General features: G+C 43.6%; 1 protein-coding gene across 2 annotated transcripts in view; it reads right to left on the reverse strand.

The window, feature by feature from the left end:
- Nucleotides 1-1,233: 1,233 nt before the first annotated feature.
- Nucleotides 1,234-24,242, reverse strand: part of ZMPSTE24 (zinc metallopeptidase STE24) — a 61,838-nt gene continuing 38,829 nt past the window's right edge. For both annotated transcript variants that reach the window (XM_068126848.2, XM_068126849.2), the window contains 6 exons: nucleotides 18,054-18,120; nucleotides 12,718-12,792; nucleotides 7,944-8,050; nucleotides 2,734-2,826; nucleotides 2,380-2,523; nucleotides 1,234-2,157 (listed from right to left, as the gene is read on the reverse strand). In XM_068126848.2, coding sequence (XP_067982949.2) covers nucleotides 1,933-2,157; nucleotides 2,380-2,523; nucleotides 2,734-2,826; nucleotides 7,944-8,050; nucleotides 12,718-12,792; nucleotides 18,054-18,120 — 711 coding nt within the window. In that variant the 3' untranslated portion in view covers nucleotides 1,234-1,932. The remainder of the gene's footprint in view (nucleotides 2,158-2,379; nucleotides 2,524-2,733; nucleotides 2,827-7,943; nucleotides 8,051-12,717; nucleotides 12,793-18,053; nucleotides 18,121-24,242) is intronic.

The raw sequence follows: 24,242 nt of genomic DNA on the forward strand, positions 1-24,242 counted from the left end.
TCACGGGGATGCTTGGTACCAAGTACAAAGACTTTGGTAGGTCACTATCTTCGCATTGACCAACAGATTCTGTGTGTGCATGTACTGTGCATGCCTCTAGTGCATACAGATAACGAACTAATGAGAGACATCGTACATGTAGCAGGTCAATAATGCTTGTAAATGGGAGAGCATTTGCCATTTTTTGCTGCAATCTTTGAATAGTAGCTGTCGCCAATCAAATGCAATGAGATTACGCATGTGATTTTTCAAGCAGCAGAGGGAAACAGTCACAAAATGAAAATCTATCAATAACTGAAATGAGACAAATTTTGTGAAAGTGCTATTTTTCGATATTATTGGCGATACAATTGGTAGGTTGTTCAAGTATAGAAAAAGGCGGTAGTGTTGGCAACTACATATCTATTCATATGGACAACAATTTATTGGATAGATTGGCTTTTAAAAACAATTCACACTTGGACGATGACAACTGAAAGTAATGAGTTCAAAGAAGACCTTATGCCATGTACTCAAGAAATAAAGACATGGGTTGGGTCTCTGAGCGGCAAATTTGATTGGTCGAGATGATGTAAAATGCCGTAATATTTTCCAAGTCTTGCTAAATGAAAGGTTTTTCAAAGTCAAGTGCCGAAAAGGCAATTTGTGCTCTACAGTGTTCAAGTGTATAATTGAATTAACATTTTAAAGATCATTTAAAAAAAAAAAATTGCCAGTTTACTGCCACCGTCTTTTACACCACCTTATTATCACCTGGTGTTGGCCTAATGGTTAGGGTGGCGGGCTTGGGATCCAAAGGTCCTGAGTTCAAATCCCGTTGAATCAATGCCAGGTGGGGTTGACTTAGCCTGTCATTCTTACGAGGTTGGCAAAATGAGTACCAGATAACTGGTTATAGAGAGGCATTGATTGCATCAGCGGCAGATGCGCCCACAGAAAAATGATGCATCCAGCATTCGGGTGGCAGCAACGACCCACCACCACCACCACCACATTGAACACATTTAATTAGTTATTCATGCCTGTTCGTGTCCTCTATGAAGTCATTCAAAACAGTTTCCTGTTTGGAATGACTTTCCATTTTGATTGACAGCCAGACAATTTGAACAATGGATGTTCAAAATATAACATTTAATTGAAATGAACCCCCCCGACCCACTTTCCGACCTATAGTTCGGGGTCGAACAATCAGCTTTGTGTAACAACCCAGAGAAACGAAAAATAACAAAGCAGGATAGCTGATGGTTTTAATATGAAATTGCCACGGCTGCCTCTCTAGCTCCACCGATGTGGACCATAGGATAATCTGTGGCAGGTTAAGATCCGTGCAGGCATAGCTGTTGTCACACGACTCCTGGCCCTATACCAACTGTGCTCTTTTTGAAACTCAGATTTCAAGCAAATGTCACTGAAAATGAGATTGGCAAACAAGTAGAGGTGAATGAAGGTGCAGAAAGGAAGGGTGAATGAGGAACCGTGAGGAAGGAAGACTCAAAAGGCTTACACAACCCGTGAAGCTATGCTTCCGACACTCCATTCGGTCAGCTCCAAAACATGGTGGAGAGAGTGAACACTCTTAATGAACGTAATTTATTTAAGTCAAAATTTGGAACAATGTTTTGTCTCAATATAGTTTCTTAATACAAAATCACAAACAATAATAGAGTAGTTTCGAACCATAAACATGCCCCTTAATTACACCTCACCCTCCCTAAAAACCCACTCATGCCTTTTAAGTTCCACATCTGCAATGATAAATGAAATGGTAAACCAACGAACAGACTTTTTGAAGGTGGTTCAATGAGGTGACGTTTTCTGCATTTGCACAGGGTAACGCCAAAAACTAAAAACGACATCTGAACACACCATCGCCACCATTAGGCAAGCCAATCTATCTTTTTAGTATTAATCTTGATGAACATGGTATATTAGTCAATTATCTTTCTTGCCCCCCAATGCCCGTATTCGCTCCAAAAGTGTAGGATGGGTGTGGTGCCAGATGGAGTACAAGGGATCGGCCTCTGGGAAACCAAGGTTGGTGGCATTCAGACGCAGCAAGGCTGCCAAGAGATGCTTTCCGTGCCCCATCCCACGAGCAAACTGGTCTGCCTGGCGCTCAAATCTACGGGATATTGCCACAGCAGCAAACCCGACCATCTGCAAAGCAGACAACAGGTGGCATCCATCACAAGATGGATTCAGGAAAAAATGATTTGCCTCAAAGGCTTATCCCAAAGACCGAACACGAACGCGAACGCACGCACAGATATCCACTAATTGGAGAAGTCTGGAATATCTGCTCCAATAGCAAAAGCACACACACAAGCACTATTATGATTATATGGAAACTGCCATGTCTGGTAGAGCACAATACCATACCGTGTTGTAAGGTGCCAGGGCAAACTGGAATGTCAGAAGCATTCCTATAAGAACGGGATACTCGGAGTGGAAGCCAAAGGCAGAGAAGAGCTCCGGCCAACCCATGAGAGTTTGGAACAGCAGGAAGCAAAAGAAGAGGTTCATCTGCAGTCATTGATCACAAGAGTGCAAGCATTAACAAGTGTACACAAATGTTTACGCTTAAAATCTACAGAATGTAATGAGAGCCTGGAATACAAGACTTATTCAAAACTTGCTTGAGTTGAAGGCACGGACGAGCGGGGAACATGTCAATCACTCCAAAAATTAACAGCACACAATACCAATATCACGTAGTTTCCATAAACATCTCACCTGGCTAAAAACTATATGCTTCAATGTGTGCTGATAGTTCCAGTGTCCAAGCTCATGGCAAAGAACTGCCAATATTTCATCCTGAGTGCATCCCTATCAAACAAACAGCATCAATCATTGGAGACAATACATTGTGTTCGGCATAAGCAACACAATGTGCAACACAACAAATTATATTCAATGGATTTTAATAATAAAAAGCGAGATATTACAATCTAAATGTTTTTCTTTTTTCTGCAATAAAATCAGCACCAAGTTAATCATGGTAAATGAGGAATCAGGTGAAGTTCTACTTCTCCAGGAAGGTGTTGTTTTTAAAAAAAATATTGTTGCGGTTTTGAGTTTTGTACAATGAAGGTTAAATTTCCCCCTCATAGTTTAGTCACACTACAACACGTAGCCTCGCGATAGTGCAGTTATTTCTTAGTATGTGTGAGCATAGTCCTTTTCCTGTGTTAGTTTTGCGTTGAGTAGAATAATGAGAGTAGGTCCTTCATTGCCTTATGCCGCCTCCATTGCCTTGTGCCGCCCTACGCCTCCTTGTGCTGCCTTTGGCTTTTTGGCACGAATTAACACGAGGCAGGCCTGGCAAATCGAGCAGGGACCGAATGAGGGCGGCAGAGAGGCTGATGGTAAGCGCGAGTCGCCAATCAGGGCTCAAAGGGAGTGGCTGCGGCATTGCGTCACAGGGTGTGGTTGGAACATTCGAGAGGGCTCAGGGCGTGGCAATAAAACCCGTTGCGCGAAGCCCCCACAGCAGTTCGAGGAGAGGTGAGCTTGTGCATCGAGTTATTGGAGAGGCGCGTGTTGATGAGTGCTGTACAATAGAAAAGACGCGCATGAACTAAGTTATAAGCTCGTACCAAAGTGGACGCTCGGTTGAGCTTGAGGCAGAGCCTCCATTGGGTTACGCGAGTGATAGCGCGCCGGTCACGAAACGCGCTGTGGAAAACCGCCTGCCTGCAGCCCTTCGTTCGAGATACGCGCTATAAAGGTCCTTTCCACCACCTGCTTGCCTTCATCGCGGGACATGCTGTGACCATGGAGAGCCATGCCGGGCGAAGCCGTTCCTGGACGACCAAGGCAGCGCGTGAACACCATCCTACCTGCACTTCCCCTTTGTGAGTGTGATCGGGCCCGTGTCTGGGTTTAATATAAGACTGATTAAGTTCTGCTCTGTGTCTGCTTTCTACCGACTTGTACATATAATTGTAAAAAATAATTAGTGTTCTTCCTTTATTCGACCGTCGTGTTTTCCATCATTGACCAAGCGTGGTACGAATAAAACCGTTCTAATCGGGTTCCAATACTAACGGTAACTGCACGGACCACGTGGTACGCAATCCGCTCGGTGTACCCAAATTACACGTGGCTCGTGCGAGGCTTGGTTCCCCGCTTCCGTGGCGGCGCAGGTATTTAGGTACGTGCGAGACTTGTCCCGAAACCCTACCTTGCGTTTGCCCGGGAGGGGCGTTTCAAGTCTCGGTTACGCCGGCCCAGAAAGAACAGGGGGCTTAATCTCCCCTTGGTAAGGGTAGGAAGGGCGGCGGAAAACCATAACAATATATAGAGGACCAGGAGTGGGAAATGTCATTTACTTCCCAACATGGCGAAGGAGAGCGATGGTGCTTCACAAGAAGCATTATCGTGAAGCATCGAGTAGTTTACCTATTCCTCAAAACCCGATTATAACATCGCCACCAAAGGTGGACGGAGGTTATGTTTTTACCCCTGTCTGTTCGTCTGAGCAGGATATCTCAAACAATTGTGAATTAATTCTGATAAAACTTGGTGGATAGGTTGGTGCGAGAAGGGAGAATTGATTTGATTCTGGTGAAGATCCAAATCTAGATCCAATATTTTTAAAAGTGATTCATCACCATTAATAAGGCTAAAAACAATACATCTCAAAAAGTTATGGATGGATTTAAACGAAATTTGATGGACATGTTGGGTGTGTGATAAGGACAAATTGATTCAATTTTGGTGAAGCTCCGAATCCAGATCCAGAAACAAGAATTTTAACTTTTTTATGATTCTTCACAATTGAGAGATTGAGAAAAAACGATATATAGCATGATATTTTAAAATGTTGTGGACTAATTATGACAAAAATGGTGGGGGCGAGTTGATTGGGTGACAAGAAAAAGGCAATTCGATTTTGGTTCGAGTCCAGATCCAGATCTGGGCCATCAGTCGGATACAATTTAAACGTAAACTGTTCAGACTGGCTGAGGTATGCGCTCTATTGAGTTTGTGCTCATGTGCCGTTCTAGTTTTGCACATATGTTATGGCATTGCAGGAAGTTGGTTTCACAGAAAGCAAAACAATAATCAAATATTAAAAACAAAGAATCAGTTCGATGTAAACACAAATCAAAAGCAGCCAGGTTATATGTACTGACATCACACATGGGTTACAACACCGACTGGTTGTTAACTATTTTAAATTCCACTTTCAATAATAATCACTATTTGCCTGAAAGCATTTCAAATTTTATGATACCTTGTAATCAGAACATTCAAATATGCTATAATACGCTTCAGTTGGTGCAAAATAAACAATTTCTATGAAGAATTTGTTTTGTACTGTTATGGTGCATTGGAGTGGAATTGTAATTATACGCAAGCAAAAAACAGTTATGGTTGTGGTGATAAATATTTATTCCATCTTCATGGATTAATCAATACTAGAGAAATACCCATGCTACGCACAGGTGGGAGGCCAGAAGCAAACAGGCAATGCAGATACGGTGAATGCTAAAGCATGAAACCAATAAATTCTACATTCCTGTAGCACCTTCAGTCGCACGTCAGACATGGACAGCAAGTTCGTGAAGGACTTCCATGAAAAACGTACCCGTTCGCAAACAAATGGGTACGTTCACGTATAGAAACATCGATCGTGGGACCGTGGCGAATCTGCATATGGCGATGGCAAAATATCAGAAATTGAAGGCTTTTTTTATTTTAAACGATTCATTTAAACATCCGTTGAATCATATCACACGCAAATCATCAAAATCTAAACAGTATCTTTAGAATTTCAATAAAAGCCACATCACTGTTCATATCGGTAAATATTATTCCATCGTGTTTCAAATCGTGATCGATACACTATGATTGTGATGATCTTGATTGTGAATCGTGATCGATAATCGTGTTCACAATCGCTGTGTTGTATGTACTCCCGATACGTGTACCAAATTCCCGATACGTGTAACTGTACCAAATCAACAGTTAAAATGATTTTGAGCCGATAGGTGTTACGGCCTTGGCAAGATCGATGGAGACAGCGATCTGTTAGATCTGATCCTCCTTCATGCCGAAGTGCAGATCCTCCTTCATGCCACATCCGATCGATGCAGCCGTGCAGCGATCGGTGCAGTCGTTTGTGCGGCACACGGTGCAGCGATCGGTGCAAACGTGGACTCCCACACTGCCACATCCTGCTGATACTTGATCCCGCATGACGTTATTTTCCCGGGTGCCGCACAAACGACTGCACCGATTGAGATTTAACGGATGTTTATATAAATCGTTTAAAAGAAAAAAAGCCTTCAATTTTCGATATTTAGCCTTTTCAATTGGGCTTCCCAATTGAAGCCCCGCCCTTAGGGCGGGTACCGTTGCTCGTCGTCACAATGAGAACAATGGACGTCATGCAAACGCGAATGTTATGCGGGAGTCCAAACCTGAGAATGCTAGAGACTAAAGCTGAAATTGGGAAAACTAAATAGCCTATTTTACTCCAGGGATCCCAGGATTACCCACCGAAAATATCTTTGCGATCGGTTCAGCAGTTTTTACAGTACCTTCGAACGGACAGACAGACAGACATTTGGTGAATTATAGTAAGATACTCGTCTCAATAGCACAATGAAGCAGCATGTGTTGTTGCTTTTGTTTGGAGGGTTAGTCCAGTCAGAATAATTGGAATGCGAGAGAAATCAATTAGAATTATAATGCTGGAGAAATTAGAAGAGACAAAAATGTGACAACGTAAACAGAACAAAGTTGTATTGTTCCTGGAGGTGAGAGGACCTGAAAATATTATATAGAAAAACCACAACACCAAGCATGCAAGGACACCCTTTCCACAGCTTTTCAGACATAAATCACATGCATTATGATAGGTTGAAGTGCACTGCAAAATGACTAACGGTAAAATCAAAATTAATTGTACATTATAAAATGTGATAAAGGATAAATGAATCGGAGAGCATGAACAGACAATTGCATCTACAAACATGTTTCATGGACTCACAATGCAGAACACGTCTGGAATTGAGGAAATGTACTACTCTGGTAACATGCAATTTATGACCCAGAATATAAACTGGTTACATGTAATACGACCCAGAAAATAAACTGGGCACATGAAATACGACCCATAAAATAAACTAGTTACATGCAATACGACCCAGAAAATAAACTGATGGGGTGTAATACGACACAGAAAATAAACTAGGTACATGTAATATGACCCAGAAAATAAACTGGTCACATGTAATACGATGGAAAGAAATAAACTGGTTAGTTGTACTACGACCCAGAAAAGAATCTGCTTACGTGTACTATTACCCAAAAAATAAACTGGTTACATGTACTACTACCCAGAAAACAAGTGAATCCTCTTGGATTGCGCTGAGGTTCGGGCATGGAATTTCTAGGAGGAAGTATAATTTGTATGCAATGAAAGTACATGTAATATGGGATCGAGTAAGCTTCACCAGTGCGCGTGCGCGAATTTACGTCACGTCGGCAGCGAGAAGGCGTTCCCCAACACGAACCAATCAGGAACTGCCACGCCCACTTATATGATCTCAGAATTCCTGTGACAGGAATTAGCGTTACACTGGCTGGAAGTCATTCGCTAGAGGCGCTTCCTCAGCGCCAATCACCAGTGCGCGTGCGCGAATTTACGTCACGTCGGCAGCGAGAAGGCGTTCCCCAACACGAACCAATCAGGAACTGCCACGCCCACTTATATGATCTCAGAATTCCTGTGACAGGAATTAGCGTTACACTGGCTGGAAGTCAATCGCTAAAGGCGCTTCCTCAGCGCCAATAAACTGGTTGGGTGTACTAGTAGCAAAAAAAAAAAAAGAAAAAAGAAAAAAAAAACTGGTTGCAATTTCAATCAAAGCACAGTCCAAATCATAAACCACAGACAAAGGACAAAAGGACAAAGTAAGATGAGTACAAACCTTTTCTGTATCTCCCTCCTGTTGTAACAAAGTGTCAAAAAGGACAATCCGTTTGTTTTTATAAAAACCATAAAAGTATGCATTGCTGTGCGCAGAGCGACGTGAACCTGAAACACATGCACACAAATAAACATGAGAGTGCGTATCATCAATCTGAAGCAAGAGTATGTAATAAAATAGTACAGTGATGTAGAACTTGAGATCAACACCAAGAGACAGGTTTCACTTGAATCCCCATTTTGGAAGTCTTGGACTTGATGGCTTGTGATGTAGTCTGTCTGGTCACATGCTGTCCATGATAGTCTGTCTGGTCACACGCTGTCCATGATACAGTCTGTCTGGTCACATTACTAGAATATGTAGCAAAAATTGTTAGACCACAGTTGGCTTAAATCACTGTACAGAGAATAAAAGTGCCAAATCCATTCATTCTAAGATTGCTTTGAGATTGGAAAACAAATGTACATGCAACTGTAAATGTGTCATGATGAAAAAGGCTCGGTCTGATACCACAAGTGTGTCCTTAATCAAAAGGGAAACTAAATCAAAGCATCAACTTGCATCACTTTTCTTGCTACTTCAGCACCTGCTTGGCAAGCATGTGCCATCGAGTCTATTTTAAACCTGTTATATACAGCATGTATCATTCTCATTTTTGGCAAGTTGCTTGCCACTATACAGTTCTTATCTTTATAGTTCTACAGGAAATCACAAGATGCATATAAAATTTTCACCTCTGAAAAAACAACTGAATTGGCATTTTTAATGTAAAAATAAATCAAACAAATGAGACAAGGCCTGAGAGAGTATCGGGAAAAGGGAAGTGATATTTTAAAGCAGCAATGCAAAGGTGTTCAACAAACAAGTAACTAAACTTGCAATGGTGTATAGGCTTTAACCATCAAGCATTTTAAAGTGAGATGCAAACGAAAGACGTCATGACTCTGAGTAGAGCCCATCACCGATTAGGCCTCAAGCTGACACCGTGTATCGTTCAATCCCGTTCCGAGGTCAGAGAGACTAAAAAATAATCACTGGTAATCTGAGTACGTGCCGAGTTGTAGCACATACAAAAAGTTTAACGAACAGATCCTGCCAGTTTGAAAGTTTTCCACGCATTTATGTCGCACTCCTTTGTCTTGCATCGAAGGCACTAATTTTCAATCTAGGCCTATCAGAACACTTGCTTGGGTCACATGACATACAAAATGGCGGCGCCCATGTCGCGCTGAATGTTTAGTCATGGCCTCGGGAAAATCGCGTTTAAAGTGCTTCATGCACTTTGAACACGTCGTGAATGACATAACTTCGCCGTTTACGCCTCTTAGATGGAGTAAATATGGTGAATGCCTGCAGACGTGGCTGCAATCGGACGGTGAGTGTCACAATCTTGCCAACAGACACCAGCATCTGGTCAACGTCGAGTTCACCAACACCTCCACGAGTCTACGATACACCTCCACGAGTCTACGATACACCTCCACGAGTCTACGATACACCTCCACGAGTCTACGGTACACCTCCACGAGTCTACGGTACACCTCCACGAGTCTACGGTACACCTCCACGAGTCTACGGTACACCTCCACGAGTCTACGGTACACCTCCACGAGTCTACGGTACACCTCCACGAGTCTACGATACACCTCCACGAGTCTACGATACACCTCCACGAGTCTACGATACACCTCGAGTCTACGATACACCTCCACGAGTCTACGATCTACCTCCACGAGTCTAGGATCTACCTCCATGGGTCTAGGATCTACCTCCACGAGTCTAGGATCTACCTCCACGAGTCTAGGATCTACCTCCACGAGTCTCGGATACACCTCCACGAGTCTAGGATACACCTCCACGAGTCTAGGATCTACCTCCATGAGTCTAGGATCTACCTACACTGCTAATTATACCCCATGTTATTGTGCAGGGTGGGACGAAACGAGCTCTGTTGTACAATGTCTGCATCGGTGGGTGATATTGGATATGCGTCCGCCTGCGTTCGATGTCAACCCACTGTTTACGTTTGATGTCGATTAAAGGTCACATGACAGAGGTAAAACCTCAGATGTTTGAAACTCGAGTTATGATCTGCAAAAATATTTTCAAAGGGCACAAGTCCTGTTACACCCAAAAATTTAATCTGTCCATCTTTGCACAGCAGGCCATTTTGGTGTCAAATTTGGTTGTTGTTGTATCACTTCAGAAAGTTCTCTCGAACAAGCCCGTGACACAAAGACAGCGGATAGATCTCCCAGAAACGACCCAGAGATCCCCCACATCTAGGATGGTGTGATCCACCTTCACGAAGTCAGGGCCACGTCAGAGTTGGAGAAAGAGAGAAACAGGGACAAGAGGGAAAGGGATGGTCCATGGGGACCAATCGGCACTCTGACCCTAATAAAGCTCTGACCTGACGAATCCGGGCAGCAGGACAGAATGGGGAAGATTTTGCCCCCGAATTGCATTGGGGGGAGGAGGGGAAAGGGTTCGACCACCATGAAGAAGCATCCACGATATTTACTGTCAAGGTTGATTGAAATCCCTTCTCTCATCCACAAGTTGGTGTGTTAACCAAGATTTAAATTAAAGGTCACATGACCATGGTCCCTTTGACCTTTTCAACCCAAAATCAAACCAGTTCATCTTTGCATTACAGTTCATACCAATTTTGTTATCATACCAATTATTACAGTTCATACCAATAAGCCAATCCCATAAGCGGTTATTCTGGAAACGAAAGTCTGGTTCGGACAGACAACCGGACGGACAACCGTCCTACGGAGGCATAAAAACGTGCACTGCATACTAATTTTAATAATAAAATACTCACGATCACTTTGCTGCTCTACCTGAGCTAAATAATTGCTGATTAATTCTACCTGAGATTTTTCAAGTATATTGCTTGATCTTGTGCGTTATTCTGTCTGTCTGTTTGTTTGTCTGTCTGTCTGTCAGGCGCCTACAGGTCACAATTTTCAACCGATCCTCACGAAACTTCACCAAATGGTAGAGTTGATCATAAGCAAGAAGCTTATTGTTTTTGGGATCACAAGGTCAATAGGTCAACATAGGCCAAAGTTCACCAACTTTGTCGATTTTATAAAATCCTCAATTTTCATCCGATTGCCTTGAAATTTTAAGAAGACTTGTGCTACTTGAGCCGTGGACATTCAGAATTTTCGCATACATCGAAGCCTGTATCTTTGCGTATTGACACGACGGTGAATAAACTATCATGCGATTTACTTCAGGTGTGTGCCTTATTATCTATGGATTGATACTTATTGTATCAATGGATTATCATGTATTCATCGGATTCATACCGCCGACCATAATACCAAGCTTTCCTACTCCACGTTCACTATGCTATCCCTGGTCATCATGCGGTCCCCATATGCATCTGGAGGCATTTTTAGTGTCGCCCCCCTTCATCCGTTGTTTTCCAGACAACCACGAAACGTCATCAATAAGCAGTATCCCTTCCATATGCCAAGCTTACCCATTTTCGAGAGGATATCTCTGATGGTTTCGAAAATATTTTGGGTTAATTTCGGAGAAATTCATTGAATTTTACAGTAGAGTACATTCATTTACATGTACGACAAAAGTACATTTTTTACATTTCCGCTGTACGATGCGTGCATAAGTAAGAGCCTTCAAAACTGACAGGGCCACAGAACCATGGGAGGGTCTATGCCTAGCATAAATTCCTAGGCTGAATTATATGTACTGACGGAGATACCAGGCCGCAAAGTCGGCACCGGAGCTAAAAATCCTCAATTTTGACTCTACATGACCTAGTTTGACGTGGTCGTTCACGGAAACTGGCAGGATTTCAGAGTTAAACTTTTAACACAAGGTCAGGCATGTTATATACAATAAAAGAAATGCATAGAAATCGTAGTCCCGCGAGTTCGGAACGAAACTCATTGTTTTGGCACTATTTCAGGCCTCAGCTTGAGGCCTAGATATAGTGTTATAAAATCTTTGCATGACACAAAGAAGCGAGTTTGGCAAAAGTATTAGCAAAGCAAACTTGATGTTATCTTAAAACATTTTGAAAAATAAAACACCCTTAGTTGGCTCTGCTCAACGTAAAAGTCAGAGACATGTTGAGCATAACCTCTTAACACCGGGAATAAAGTTGCAAAATAAACAGATGTTTGGTACTACAGAACTTTAATATAAAAGAAAACAAACACGACTAAATGACAATAACACCGAAGCAACCCCGATTGTGCAGACGAGTACAATGCAGATATGTTCAAGATATTGAGCCGAGGTCGCAGTATGTTACATCGACGTATATTAGAAGCAACCTTCATAGATTACACCAACCGTACATTGTGTCGTCAAAAGGAATTTGTACATTCTCTCATTCTCTTTCAACACGGAAGATTAAAGGTATTTCCCCAACCCTGTCAAAGGTAAAGATGCAAATGATGTGTCATCGCTGACACCTCCGCTCCAGCCAATCGGAGCCAGGGACAGTGGTGATTGAGACAATCAATGGGCGTTCAGAACACCAATGACGTCATGACTGAAGAACCAATCGGTGTCAAGGTTACTTAGACCTGCTTATAAATGCACTAGTTCTCATCTCTTCCGGTCTCTTTGCTGTGAATCGCCTTGAAGAGTTCAGCACGAAAAGCTTTGGCGTTATTGTCATTATGTCGTGTTTGTTTTCTTGTACATTAATGTTGCAAAAGTTGAAAAACATCATAGCCAGGGAGTAACAACATGGAAAGTTACATCCACAATGCGGACCTACCGTCCACGACATAGATCTTCGTGAGTGGAAAGCTCAGCCGTTTTGCCAGGCTCTCAATGGCTTCTCTCAAAGGCCCTAAACCCCCCCAAAAAAGTATATAGAAATTACAGTTCCAAGTCACATTTACCAAGAGAAAATGCAAAATGCTTACACTTTTAGATGTTCTTATACCTTACTTACCCCAGCCATGTGGAATGTTGGTGTATAAACCGATCACAACAAGAAGCCTGGCATTAAAATGTCAATGTTTTCATGTTTATATGACACTGACGGTGAAAGGAAAATATGAAACACTCACAGACAGTGTTACAGGTATCAGAAGTTACAGCGATGAGAAAAAGTTTGAGAACCCTTTAGAATTTTCTGTATTTCTGCATAAATTTGACCTAAAATGTAATCAAATCTTGATCCAAGTCTTAATAACAGATTAAGAGAACCAGATTAAACTAGAGAGGTTCCAGGGAACCTGAACTCAACTGGTCTATATCAATATGGTTAGAATATGCATAATAGAACCACAAACTATATAGTTTATATGTGCTAAAAAAAATATATGACAAAAATTGATTTTTCAACATGGCCGCCCTGCCGCGCCCATTTTTGGGCGTGCAACGCCCAAATGCAATCCCACACTAGTTTATGTCTTAAAGATGCTGCATAACACGTTTCATCAAATTTAATCAATATTTGTGACTTTTAGAGCGTAGACGTCGAATTGTTTACAGACGACAGACAGACAGACGACGGACGACAGACACTGGGTGTCGACAAAAACTCAGCTGGACATAGTCCAGTTGAGTTAACAAATAGCACACAAAAATTCTACCTTTTCATTTATTTATTGAGCAAGATGATCCAACATACAATTTGTTTGTTGGAAAAAGTGTGAACCCTAACATTCAGTAACTGGTGACACCCACTTGAGCAGCAATAACTTCAACCAAACGTTTCCTGTAACTCTTGAACATTATATTTTCAGCGAGACAGCTTCAAGAGAAATGTTGTGAACAGTATCGCCGCCTGGACATGGCCTTCATGGACCTGACCAAGGCCTTTGACATAGTAAATCGTCAAGCACTTTAGACTACCCTGGCTAAGATTGGTTGTCCCCACAAGTTCATCAACATCCTTAAACTGCTCCATGACAACATTACAGCGACTGTCCTGTCAAGTAATGGATCTCAAGGCAAGCCCTTCAGAGTGAGAACAGGTGTCAAACAAGGATGCATCATCTCCCCTACACTCTTCTCAATCTTCATCTCTTCGATCCTTCATCTTGTCAAAAGCAAGCTACCCGGGGCATCAAAATCATCTACAGAACAGATGGAAAGCTATTTCGACGAAGCAGACTCAAGACAAAAAGTAAGATCTCAAGCACCTCTGTCATTGAGCATCAGTATGCCGATGACAATGTTGTGTCTGCCCATACTAAAGAAGATCTTCAATCCATCCTCAATGCCTTCACTGAAGCATATGAAAGCCTTGGCCTTACCGTGAACATCATGAAGACAAAAGTGATCCACCAACCTTCCCCAACGGAGACTGTACAAGCGCCACGCATCAAAATCAATCGAGTGGCTCTGGAAAACATCGAACACTTTCCCTACCTTGGTAGCCATCTATCCAACAAGGCTGATATCGATGTAGAGATACAACACAGACTCAGCTGCACAAGCGCTGCTTTTGCTCGCCTCAGGAGCAGAGTCTTTGAGGACAAAGACATCCGCTCAGACAAAGCTTCTGGTATACAGAGCTGTTGTCCTTGTTGTAAAAAGTCAAATCCACAACATCGTCCTCAAGGTAGGTTTAATTCAAATTCGATCTCTGGCAACACCTGTAAGATATAATCAAGCCATATACCAGGATTACATAATTATGGAGGAGTCCAGCAATTATCAATCAATGCAAGCAAGCCTGGAACATCGAGATATACGCACCATTCGAGTATACGCTGTTACACAGATTATATGTCACAGGAATGATTCGGAGCGGTGGTCGTCCAAGTTCTTATAGACGCCTCTCAGTGGTTGGAGAGAGCATAACACCTGGGTTCAACTTAGATACAATTTCATTACATTCTCCCCGCCGTTAAAACTACACTTCCGCTAAGGCAGGTGTCAAGCTAGCAGCATATAGCTGCAGAATAATAGCAGTGAGCAGCAGTTGTCCGTCCATGTCAGTCGGTCCAACCATAGCGGTCGGGGCGGCGAATCTCCCTACCGGCACGGGTCCGGAAACTACCGGGTACTACATCCCCAAGACCGGAGTCCCCTGCGTCGGAGTAGCCACCCAAGTCAGGTGACAGAGGTGGCACCACAGGGCCTACAGGTTGGGGAGCGTTTAGCCGTGAGGAGGCCGGCAGATACTCCACGGGCGGATCAACGGGAGAGTCCATGGACTCGTAAACTGGTTCGTCAATTTCCCCGCAAGGGGCCAGGTGGCGTACTGAGACTGTCGACTCGCGTCCATCAGACAGCAACACACGAGTGTGCTCGGGATTAGCTTGGAGTACCTGCACCTTATCCACTAATGGGTCATACTTACTCATGCGAACTGCACGTTTGAGGACAGCCGGTCCCGGCTCAGCAAGCCAACTAGGTAAAGATCGGGTACTACCCGAACTCCTCGGGTGATGAAACATCCGTTTGTGGGGAGTTTGATTGGTAGCCGTACACAATAAAGTCCTGATCGAGTTCAGTGCCACGGGTAGCGACCAAGCCCATTTGTCTAGGACTCGGCCAAGACTCAGCGTAACGGCTCTCCATATAATACCATTGAAGCGTTCGACCTGTCCATTCGCCTGCGGTCTATACGGAGTGGTATAGCTACAAGCGACATTATGCTGGAGTAAGAAGTTCCTCACTTCCTGGGACAGGAACACCACGCCTCGATCGGTATGCACATAGGCCGGATTCCCAAACATCGAAAACAAGTTCTGCAGGCACCGGATAACCGTGGCAGCTGTCATATCTATGCACCGGAAAGCAAAAGGGAATCTCGAGAACTCATCAACGATCGTGAGTAGATAACGAGAGTTACTCGAAGCCAGTGATGCCGGCAGTGGTCTGTTGAAATCCATCGCCAACCTCTCCCACGGCCTAGTGGCTCGGACCAGCGTTCCCATAGGAGGGTTGGAGAAACACTGTTTGAGTTCAGCACATACAGAGCAAGTGCGACAGATTTGACGAATATCCTCAACCGAGTAGGGCAAGTTACGACTGCGCACAAAATGAGCGAAACGCGTCACCCCGGGATGGCACAAGGTATCGTGCAAAACGCGCAGGTCCTCAAAAGATGTGAGGCTCGCACACGTCGCCGGCCGCTATAAAGCGTCGGCAACCAGGTTATCCCTCCCAGGGCGATATTTGATTGTGTAGCAGAAATCGGAGAGCTCAATCCGCCAGCGAGTGATTTTCTCATTCTTAATGCGTTGAGCATGCTGGGTGTCGTACATAAAAGCAACGCTCTGTTGGTCCGTGATAATTTGGAAGCATCGTCCGAGCAAATAGGGACGCCAATGCCTGATCGACTCGACGATGGCATACGCCTCCTTTTCGACAGACGAATGTCTCCGCTCAGCGGAGGAGAGAGTCCGTGAAAAGAAGGCCACAGGGTGCCCCCCTTGAGAGAGAGTTGCAGCTATCGCATGATCCGACGCATCGCTTTCCAAAACAAAGGATTTATTTTCGTCAATCGTCGCCACAGCGGCGCCAGCGATGTCGGACTTAAGGCTATGAAAAGCGGCCTTGGCAGCAAGGCTCATGGGGAACGCTTCGCAGTCTACAAGTGGGCGGAGCTTCGCGGAGAAATTTTGTACCCACTTGGAATAATGAGCGAACAGCCCGAGAGCACGCTTCAACAAAGCACGATCGCAGGGCAGGGCCATATCGAGCAAGGGTCGAAGACGCTCCTTATCCGGAGCGACAGAGCCGTGGGTCACGGTGTACCCCAGGAGATCTATCGTGCGAGCAGAGTAGCGACATTTAGCCTCATTCATAGTCAAGCGATACCTCTGCGCGACCTCGAGGAAGCGCTTCAGATTAGCATCATGATGTTCCTGGTCATACCCGCAAACCGTGAGATTATCCAGATAAACGAAGATATCGGTCAAGTTCTCCTTAGCGATGAGGTCGTCCATAGCCCTCCGAAAACATGCGACCCCGTTCGTGACCCTGAAAGGTAGCCGGGTGAACTGGTATAATCTCTGACCTGATTCAAACGCAGTATAGATGCGATCTGCCTCGGAGATGGGGATCTTATGATACGCACTACGTAGATCGAGAGTGCTGTAGACCGAATACTGTGCCACCTGTGTTACGTGCTCCTCCCCGACCTCCTAGTCTCGGTATGCCTCTGAACCCCGGGAGGAGCCCCGGCAGAAAAATATATATTATTCCGTGTCAAAATCAATAAGGAAACCACACCAATGGGTATAAACAAACCAATAATATATTAAAAGTCACACAGGAATAACATCACCAATAACGATAGCAAATCCAGACAATCAAAATCTCTTAAGATGGCCGAAGCGGCCTCGACTGGCCTTGCCACCTAGCCTATAACCTTCCCGGGGCCCATCCCGGCATTTCTTATTTCAGAGGTTTCCTCCTATCTTTCACCGTTCAGGAGATTAGCGCGTTCAAACAAACAAACAAAAACTTTCTTTTATATAATTATATAGTAGAAGATTAGGACTTGGATGAAGATCTGATCACATTTTAGGTTAAATTTATGCAAAAATACAAAAAATTCTAAAGGGTTCACAAACTTTTTGTCACCACGGTACCTGGAGTTGGAGCAAGGTAAACAACAGTGGGTGATAATATCATCAGACGTTGTGAGCAGTTTCATATTTGAAAGCACAATCCAAATTACACTACAAACTAGTAAAATGACCAAATGCAATTGAAAATTCTAGCAGTGTGCTAATGATCCCATTTGGGTAATAAAAAAAATCAATAATTAATTTTTTTTTAAAGAAGAGTAGTCATCAATTTTAAAAAAGGTTTTGCAATTTCTAATTAAAGCATTTGAGGGGTAATGTTAGCTTTCTGATTGAACCATTACCTTCAGCAAAGCTGTAATCTCTACTGTACAATATTCACTTTGATAAAATAGGTGCTGTTACCTACCATCTCTCCTCCAGAGGTTAGAGGCGAGAATGGAGAATGATAACATGAATGCGAGGAGGTGAAGAAAGATAGTTCGGACCTAAATCTTCCTCAGGAGGACGGTAAGCACCAAGGTGCAGAAAAGCATTTTGCAACTGGATTTTTAACGTTTATAAAAAATGAGGGCCTTGACTCCACCTACCACTAAATGAATTGTGGATTTACCTTCAGGTAAAGGTTTGAAGTTATCAAACAGCGGAGCGATGTAATCTGCATAGATCGTCACGAGCACCTGTAAAAATCAATATTATATTAGGATTAGTAGCCAAATAAATCACCAATGTTTCATATTCATAACTTTCTCCCATATATACCTTCAATGTATTGCTTCAGCAGAATCAAGAAAATGGGTGAACTGTTCATCCTTCTTTATGATCAGTAAAGATAAATCAAACGTGCACCAATGATTTTCCTCCACTAAGGCAATAGCATAACGTAATAGATGAGAGAACTGTGGGTCACTCCTGCAAGATTGATGGGCTATCTCTGTGCCGTGAGCCTGTTCAAGCAGAACAACCCCCTCCCCCTTAAACTTGTTTTCACAAGTTTTTAAACACTTTCAATGAAGATACAACATAACAAAAGGAACAGTAGAAAGGAGCAAAATAATCTTTCTGAAGAAAAAGGAGTGTGATAGATCATGGTGAAGAAGAAGAACCCCGTTCATTTTGTTCTGTTGTATCGGGGATTCCTATTGTAGGGATGCCACTAACAACACTTGTATCCTCTGCCAGGCCATTCCACACACAGAAAACACATTATGGAAGACTGTGCGGTCCTCTACTAAGGCACGAGCACATCATAATAGACATGAGGCAACTGTGGTCTCTCCTGGGAGATCGATCACAATACTGCTGTATTGTACAGGCACTCTAAGCAGAAAAGCCTTTTTATTGATGTAAATGTTACTTATTTGATCTTATCTTCCTTGATTGGTCTTATTTTTCTATTTAAAAGCCTTATTTTTAAATTTATGGACTTAAATTTTGTGGGGCTGGAACGTATCTCATTGATTTACATGTTAGAAACTGTTAGCTGTTTGCGATTTCCCCATTCAACATTCTTCCATGTTCTGGGAGGGGGAGGGGGTTGAAACTATTGATTATTAGGACATTTACAACTACTTTTGTGCACATTAAGGCTAAATTGCATCAATGAAGGTTAATATGAAAAAAAAATTGAAACTATATTCTCCATGGCTAATGGATCCATATGTATGAAGTTCACGCATCGATTTGTTAAGCAGCTCTGGAGAAGATTTTTTTACGTTTTTATTTTAAATCCAATATGGCCACGTTACCGATGACATGATAAGTTTAATTATTCACATTATTCACCCACATCAGATCCTAGATCAGATATATGAAGTTTCAGATTTTTTTGGATAAGCATTTCGATTCAACCAATTATGGCTGGAATACAACTTCACTGATGATGTCATCTGTATCACCCTACATACCACATGCCAAGTTGACATATGCCAAGTTTCAATATTTTCATGGGTGAAACTACAGAACTTTTGAAAAAATGAAAGTAACGAGCAAATCTGCTCCTTACGAGGGGAGGGAGGGGTGAGGTTTCGGGGGCATGCCCTCATGGAAAATTTTGAAAAATGTAAAAAATATGCATTTTAGGGGTGATCCTGTCCAAAGTGTAACAAAAAAAAAAAAACTATGAAAATAAAAAAGTGATATTTGGGGATTTAAAAAATTTATTCCACCTGAACATCCATCGCTGAGAAAATTACTTTCAGTTAGTACAGCATTTTGTTATCGTAAAATAAATTAATACTGAATTACCTGGTGTTGGGCTAGCGGCTAGGGTGCCGGCTTATGATCCTAGGATCCTGGGTTCGAATCCCGGTCGATCGCTGAATTAACGCCAGGGGGGTTGACTCAGCCTGTCATCCTTCCGAGGTCGGCTAATTGAGTACCAGTTCACTGGTAATTCCCTGTTTGTCGTTAAAGGCGGCGAAAAGGGTTGGCGTCAGGAAGGGCATCCGGCCGTAAAACATTGCTTCAAAAAGTGGACCAAAAAACAACAACAACCACGGTTCCCAAAAAAGGCCAACCCCTGCCTTGCAGGGAAAAATGGCCTCTAAAGGTGGTTATATATATATATTTTTTATATACCACATATAGTCCTTGAGCCAGACCAAAAGTAATGCTCCGGCGGGGGGAGTAATTCTCATTATGATTTTCCATTAGACCAATGTCTCAAGTGTCAGAAAAGGTGTGATGGACATCTGAGAACGGTAGCTTAGTGCCCGGATGGACGCCATCTTTGAAACCACCCAGCTCGAAAATGCCCATTTGGTGGGGTACATTGTTGCACGTGTATCTGGACTTCTATACTAGCTATCGATGTGCGGTTGACGACTAAATATACGTCCGATGTGTACCGTCTAAATAAAAAATAATATGAAGCATTTTGTTTTAGATTAATTATTATAAAAATCAATTATCGAAAAAAAATCATATATTTTTCAATATTTTATTATTAGACTTGTACTTTTTTTAGTGAAACAACACTGGTATGATTTTCCAAATTATGCATTGTGCTACACCGTTTATCTGTCTATAAAAATAACTCAAAAACTAAAACATATCATCCACCACGAGTTTACAACAAATAAATGTAAAGAGGCATAAAATGACTTAGGCCGCCACTGGCATTATCTATTCTGACGATAACGCAAGTTAGGAATGTCGTACGGAGAGGATTTTAACACCATACGATATCTAATAAGCAGGCGGAAATTGTTACATAGGAAATCTGCACTTTGGTGGCCATCTTGGATTTCAAAATGGCCGCCAATTATATTAATTTTATTCATTACTAGAGTTTGGAAAGACGTATGGAGCTGATTTTAACACCATACGATGTATATTCCTAATAAGCAAGCGGAGGTATCATTGAACATGTCATGTTTTAGTCAAATAACACCGGTATGATCTTCCAAATTATACATTTTGCTAAACCGTTTATCTGTCTATAAAGATTTTCAGGCAATTTGGCCTGCATTATAATAGAGAACAACATATGCTATACAATATACAGTGCACACAAAGTTAATCATCAGAGTCGCCATCAGAGTCATTGGCATCCTGAGCCAAGATAGCATCATCCTGCACCATGTTGGAGCATCCCTGCAGCTTACACACAACAGTGCACTTCAACCCATTCAGTATGCAGGAGCAATCTGACGGTCGACACGTCCTTCTGCATGTGCATGAGATGAGATTCAAGACGACATCTGGAGCTGGTAGACCCGCCATCCATCGGATTGTGAGCGAACCGCCATCATCGAGTTCCCAACCATGTCCTGCTGATGGTGTTGGGACGTCTGGTAGGTTTTCAAGGCTGCGTCGCCAGATAGCCGCCTGATAGTTGGCCCTAAGCGTATGCTGCATCAAGGAGTCTTCACAAGGCGGCAATTGTCCAGATTCGATCTGGCCCTTCTTTGCACAGAACATGTGATAACGGAGCGAATTAACACCGACGATCTTCGTGTTCTTGGCGTACAGCTGACACGTGAAGGCCTGAATGCTATTGAAGACGTCTGTTGGTACATTCCACGAAGATCCCAGATCTGTGAATGCTTGAAGATACAGCTCATTCGCTTGCACAAGCTTCAAAGCCTTTATCTTTCCTTGGCTAGCCAGAGCACTCACAGTGTCACACCCGCTCCATGCATGAAGCCCTGGCAATGCACTGCAAACTCCAGACCCCAATACCGCAGCCAACTTTCCAACGTCGATCATTCTGACTCGAACCTTTGTTCCTCGTCTGATGAAGAGCTGACTATCGATGGTTCTGCTGAGATGAAGACTGATGATCAGAACGTCGGTGTCATCTGCCACTAAGATGATCGTCTTGTAGTGGGTAGCGACGTGCTTTGCGTGGAGAAACATACGCGTGTCTGCTTCCTCGTGGCTACATTCGAGTGCTTGCACCAACTTCCACCTATCGCGGGTCAGTACCAGACATTTTTCACCACAGGTGACATACAGTGTTCTGTTGCCTAGCTTTTCGCGATTTGTTTCATGTTTCCACGACTCCGCCAGAAACACAACCAGTTTCTCCTTTGTCTGGCTGCAAGCAAGGAGACGCCGCCAGTTCATGATTTTGTGTGCGGGTCTGATCTCGCTGAAACTGATGCCTTCATTTGAACCGCGGTTCACACGCTCAGCTGCTTTGATGGATTCTTCTGTGTATGTGTCAAAGACAACATCGATGCGCTCACTGCCTTGACCAGCGTGAAGCGCTGCAGCAAGGATGCGGTCAGATAGTTCTTCGAACGTGTCGTTCTCGCCATGCATCTTTTGTATGAGAGCCATCGCATCAATTATTGTTGCACTTCGCTTGTCAACGTTCTCGGCTGGTTCCACAAGACCTTCCATGTGTTTCGCAAGTGCAGCTTTGTTCGTTTTTTTCATTGACCCATCAACGTTTGCCAAAGACCATGGTAACGGCCCTAGTGGGTGACAAAGGACAAGTTGCATGTCGAGGTTCCTTGTCTTGGCGATGAGTATCATGGTGGCAAACAGTTGTCTGTCAGCTCTCAGGACGATCTCCTTGTTTGTGCCCTTCACAACTTTCTGCTTGATCTTACCAAAGGTCTTCAAGTTTAGCTTGTTCAATGTGTCATGAAAGCCTGTTCCCTCTTCAAGACGTTTCTGGAAGCTTTGATACGCCGCTTCCCCCTTTTGCAGGGTGTTGAGTAGGTCATTAGAAACGTCCTCCCTCGCAGCCGCTCCGGTAGATATACTGAGAAGACATGACGGATCATCGGCGAATGGATTGGTCCAGTCATTTTCCAGTAGATCACAGATAGCTGTGACGCCAGACTCATCACGTTTGATGCGAGAAGTAGACAAGTCAGGGTGCTTGGCGTGAGATGTGTCGCTGCCATTCACAAGGATAGTTTCTCGTAGTTGCCTCAGTGCAGTAGCCCGATTTTCTGCAGTTAGATAGTATCGTGACACAGCCCCTTGTCGAAGACTAAAACCTCGTGTTCCTCCAGCTGTTTGCGTATCTTTGTTTACTGTTTCTTCTGTTGTCTGATCAACAGCGATTCTGGCAAATGGATTCCCTGGTCTAAGCTGTACGGAGAAGTAGCCTTGATTGAAATGCCTGTACAACTCGGGGCATGTTTCGTGGAGTTGCGTCATCTGTGCATAGTACACTGGTAGATATCTAGCATAGTTCACCTTGTTCATTGCGAAACACCAAGGGATCACTCTTCTGACACAAGCCAAGTGAAGCATCCAGTCGCCTTCTCTATCCGCACGAATCAACCCCAGCAGGGTCTCTACCATATCAATATACATCATCCAGAAGCGAGCCAGGTCTCCATGTTTGGTTCGCAGAAAATGTAGGTATTTCGCGAACATGTCAAAGCTCTGTACACATGAATCATCATCGAGAGCAGCAGCGAGAGTCTCGTGGCAAACATCCTCCTTGATGCTGCGAATTTTGAGGTCAGTGCTTCGAATCTGGGGTTCTTGTCAGGATGATTGCTTTCTATCCACACCTGGAAGCCCTTCCAAATGATGCGCATTAGTGCCTCGTACATCAACTTGTGGAGTCGCACAGCACGGTTGTATTGCTTGCCTTCCAGAACCCTGTTGATGGAACCTTCAGCGATTACTCCTGACTCAACAGCTACATCCCGAAGGCCTGCATCTCCAAACATTTTCCCAATGCTCGACATGAAGTTACAGATGGTATGGAAGTTCCCCATCATGAGCACGATTCTTCCATATCGATCGACATCTTTCCATGCTATTTCGGTCGCCTTAGCAAATAGTGCCTGGTCTAGCACCACCGGTATACGCTCAAGCTGAAGTGATGACATGATGTTCAGAGCTTCTCTGAGGATTTCTTGCACTGTTGCCATATCTGTGGCAGGCGTGTTTATAGTCGGCAGGTAGCCAACTACATCTTCCGTCACCTGAACACGATCTCTAGTCATGATGTTGAAACCAGTCCACGAACTGATTGTCTGGTCGCATGGTTCCAGCATGCGAGTCATAATCCATACGTGATTTCGGCGCTGCGCAAGGGATGTTGCGCCTGCAAGAGTGTCAGAAAGATCTGCAGGCTTGATTGCAGGTGGGCCCTCTCGTTTCCCACCGCTGTATATTGGAACTAAATCGCTGGATGACGGGATAGATCGCTTCTTATCTGCTTTGGATACTGCCGATGGAGGTTGGGGCGGCAAACACGACTGCGACTTCGGTTGGACGATGATACCGTTGACGCGATGCGATGTTCCGCCACCACTCAGCGATTCCTCTAGCCTGTCGATGTTATCGAATGCTAATACAGTCGGGACCGAAGGGTGCACAT

This window comes from Myxine glutinosa, chromosome 10, assembly GCF_964187855.1.
Source record: "Myxine glutinosa chromosome 10, kmMyxGlut1.1, whole genome shotgun sequence".
In the NCBI taxonomy this organism is placed as follows: domain Eukaryota; kingdom Metazoa; phylum Chordata; class Myxini; order Myxiniformes; family Myxinidae; genus Myxine; species Myxine glutinosa.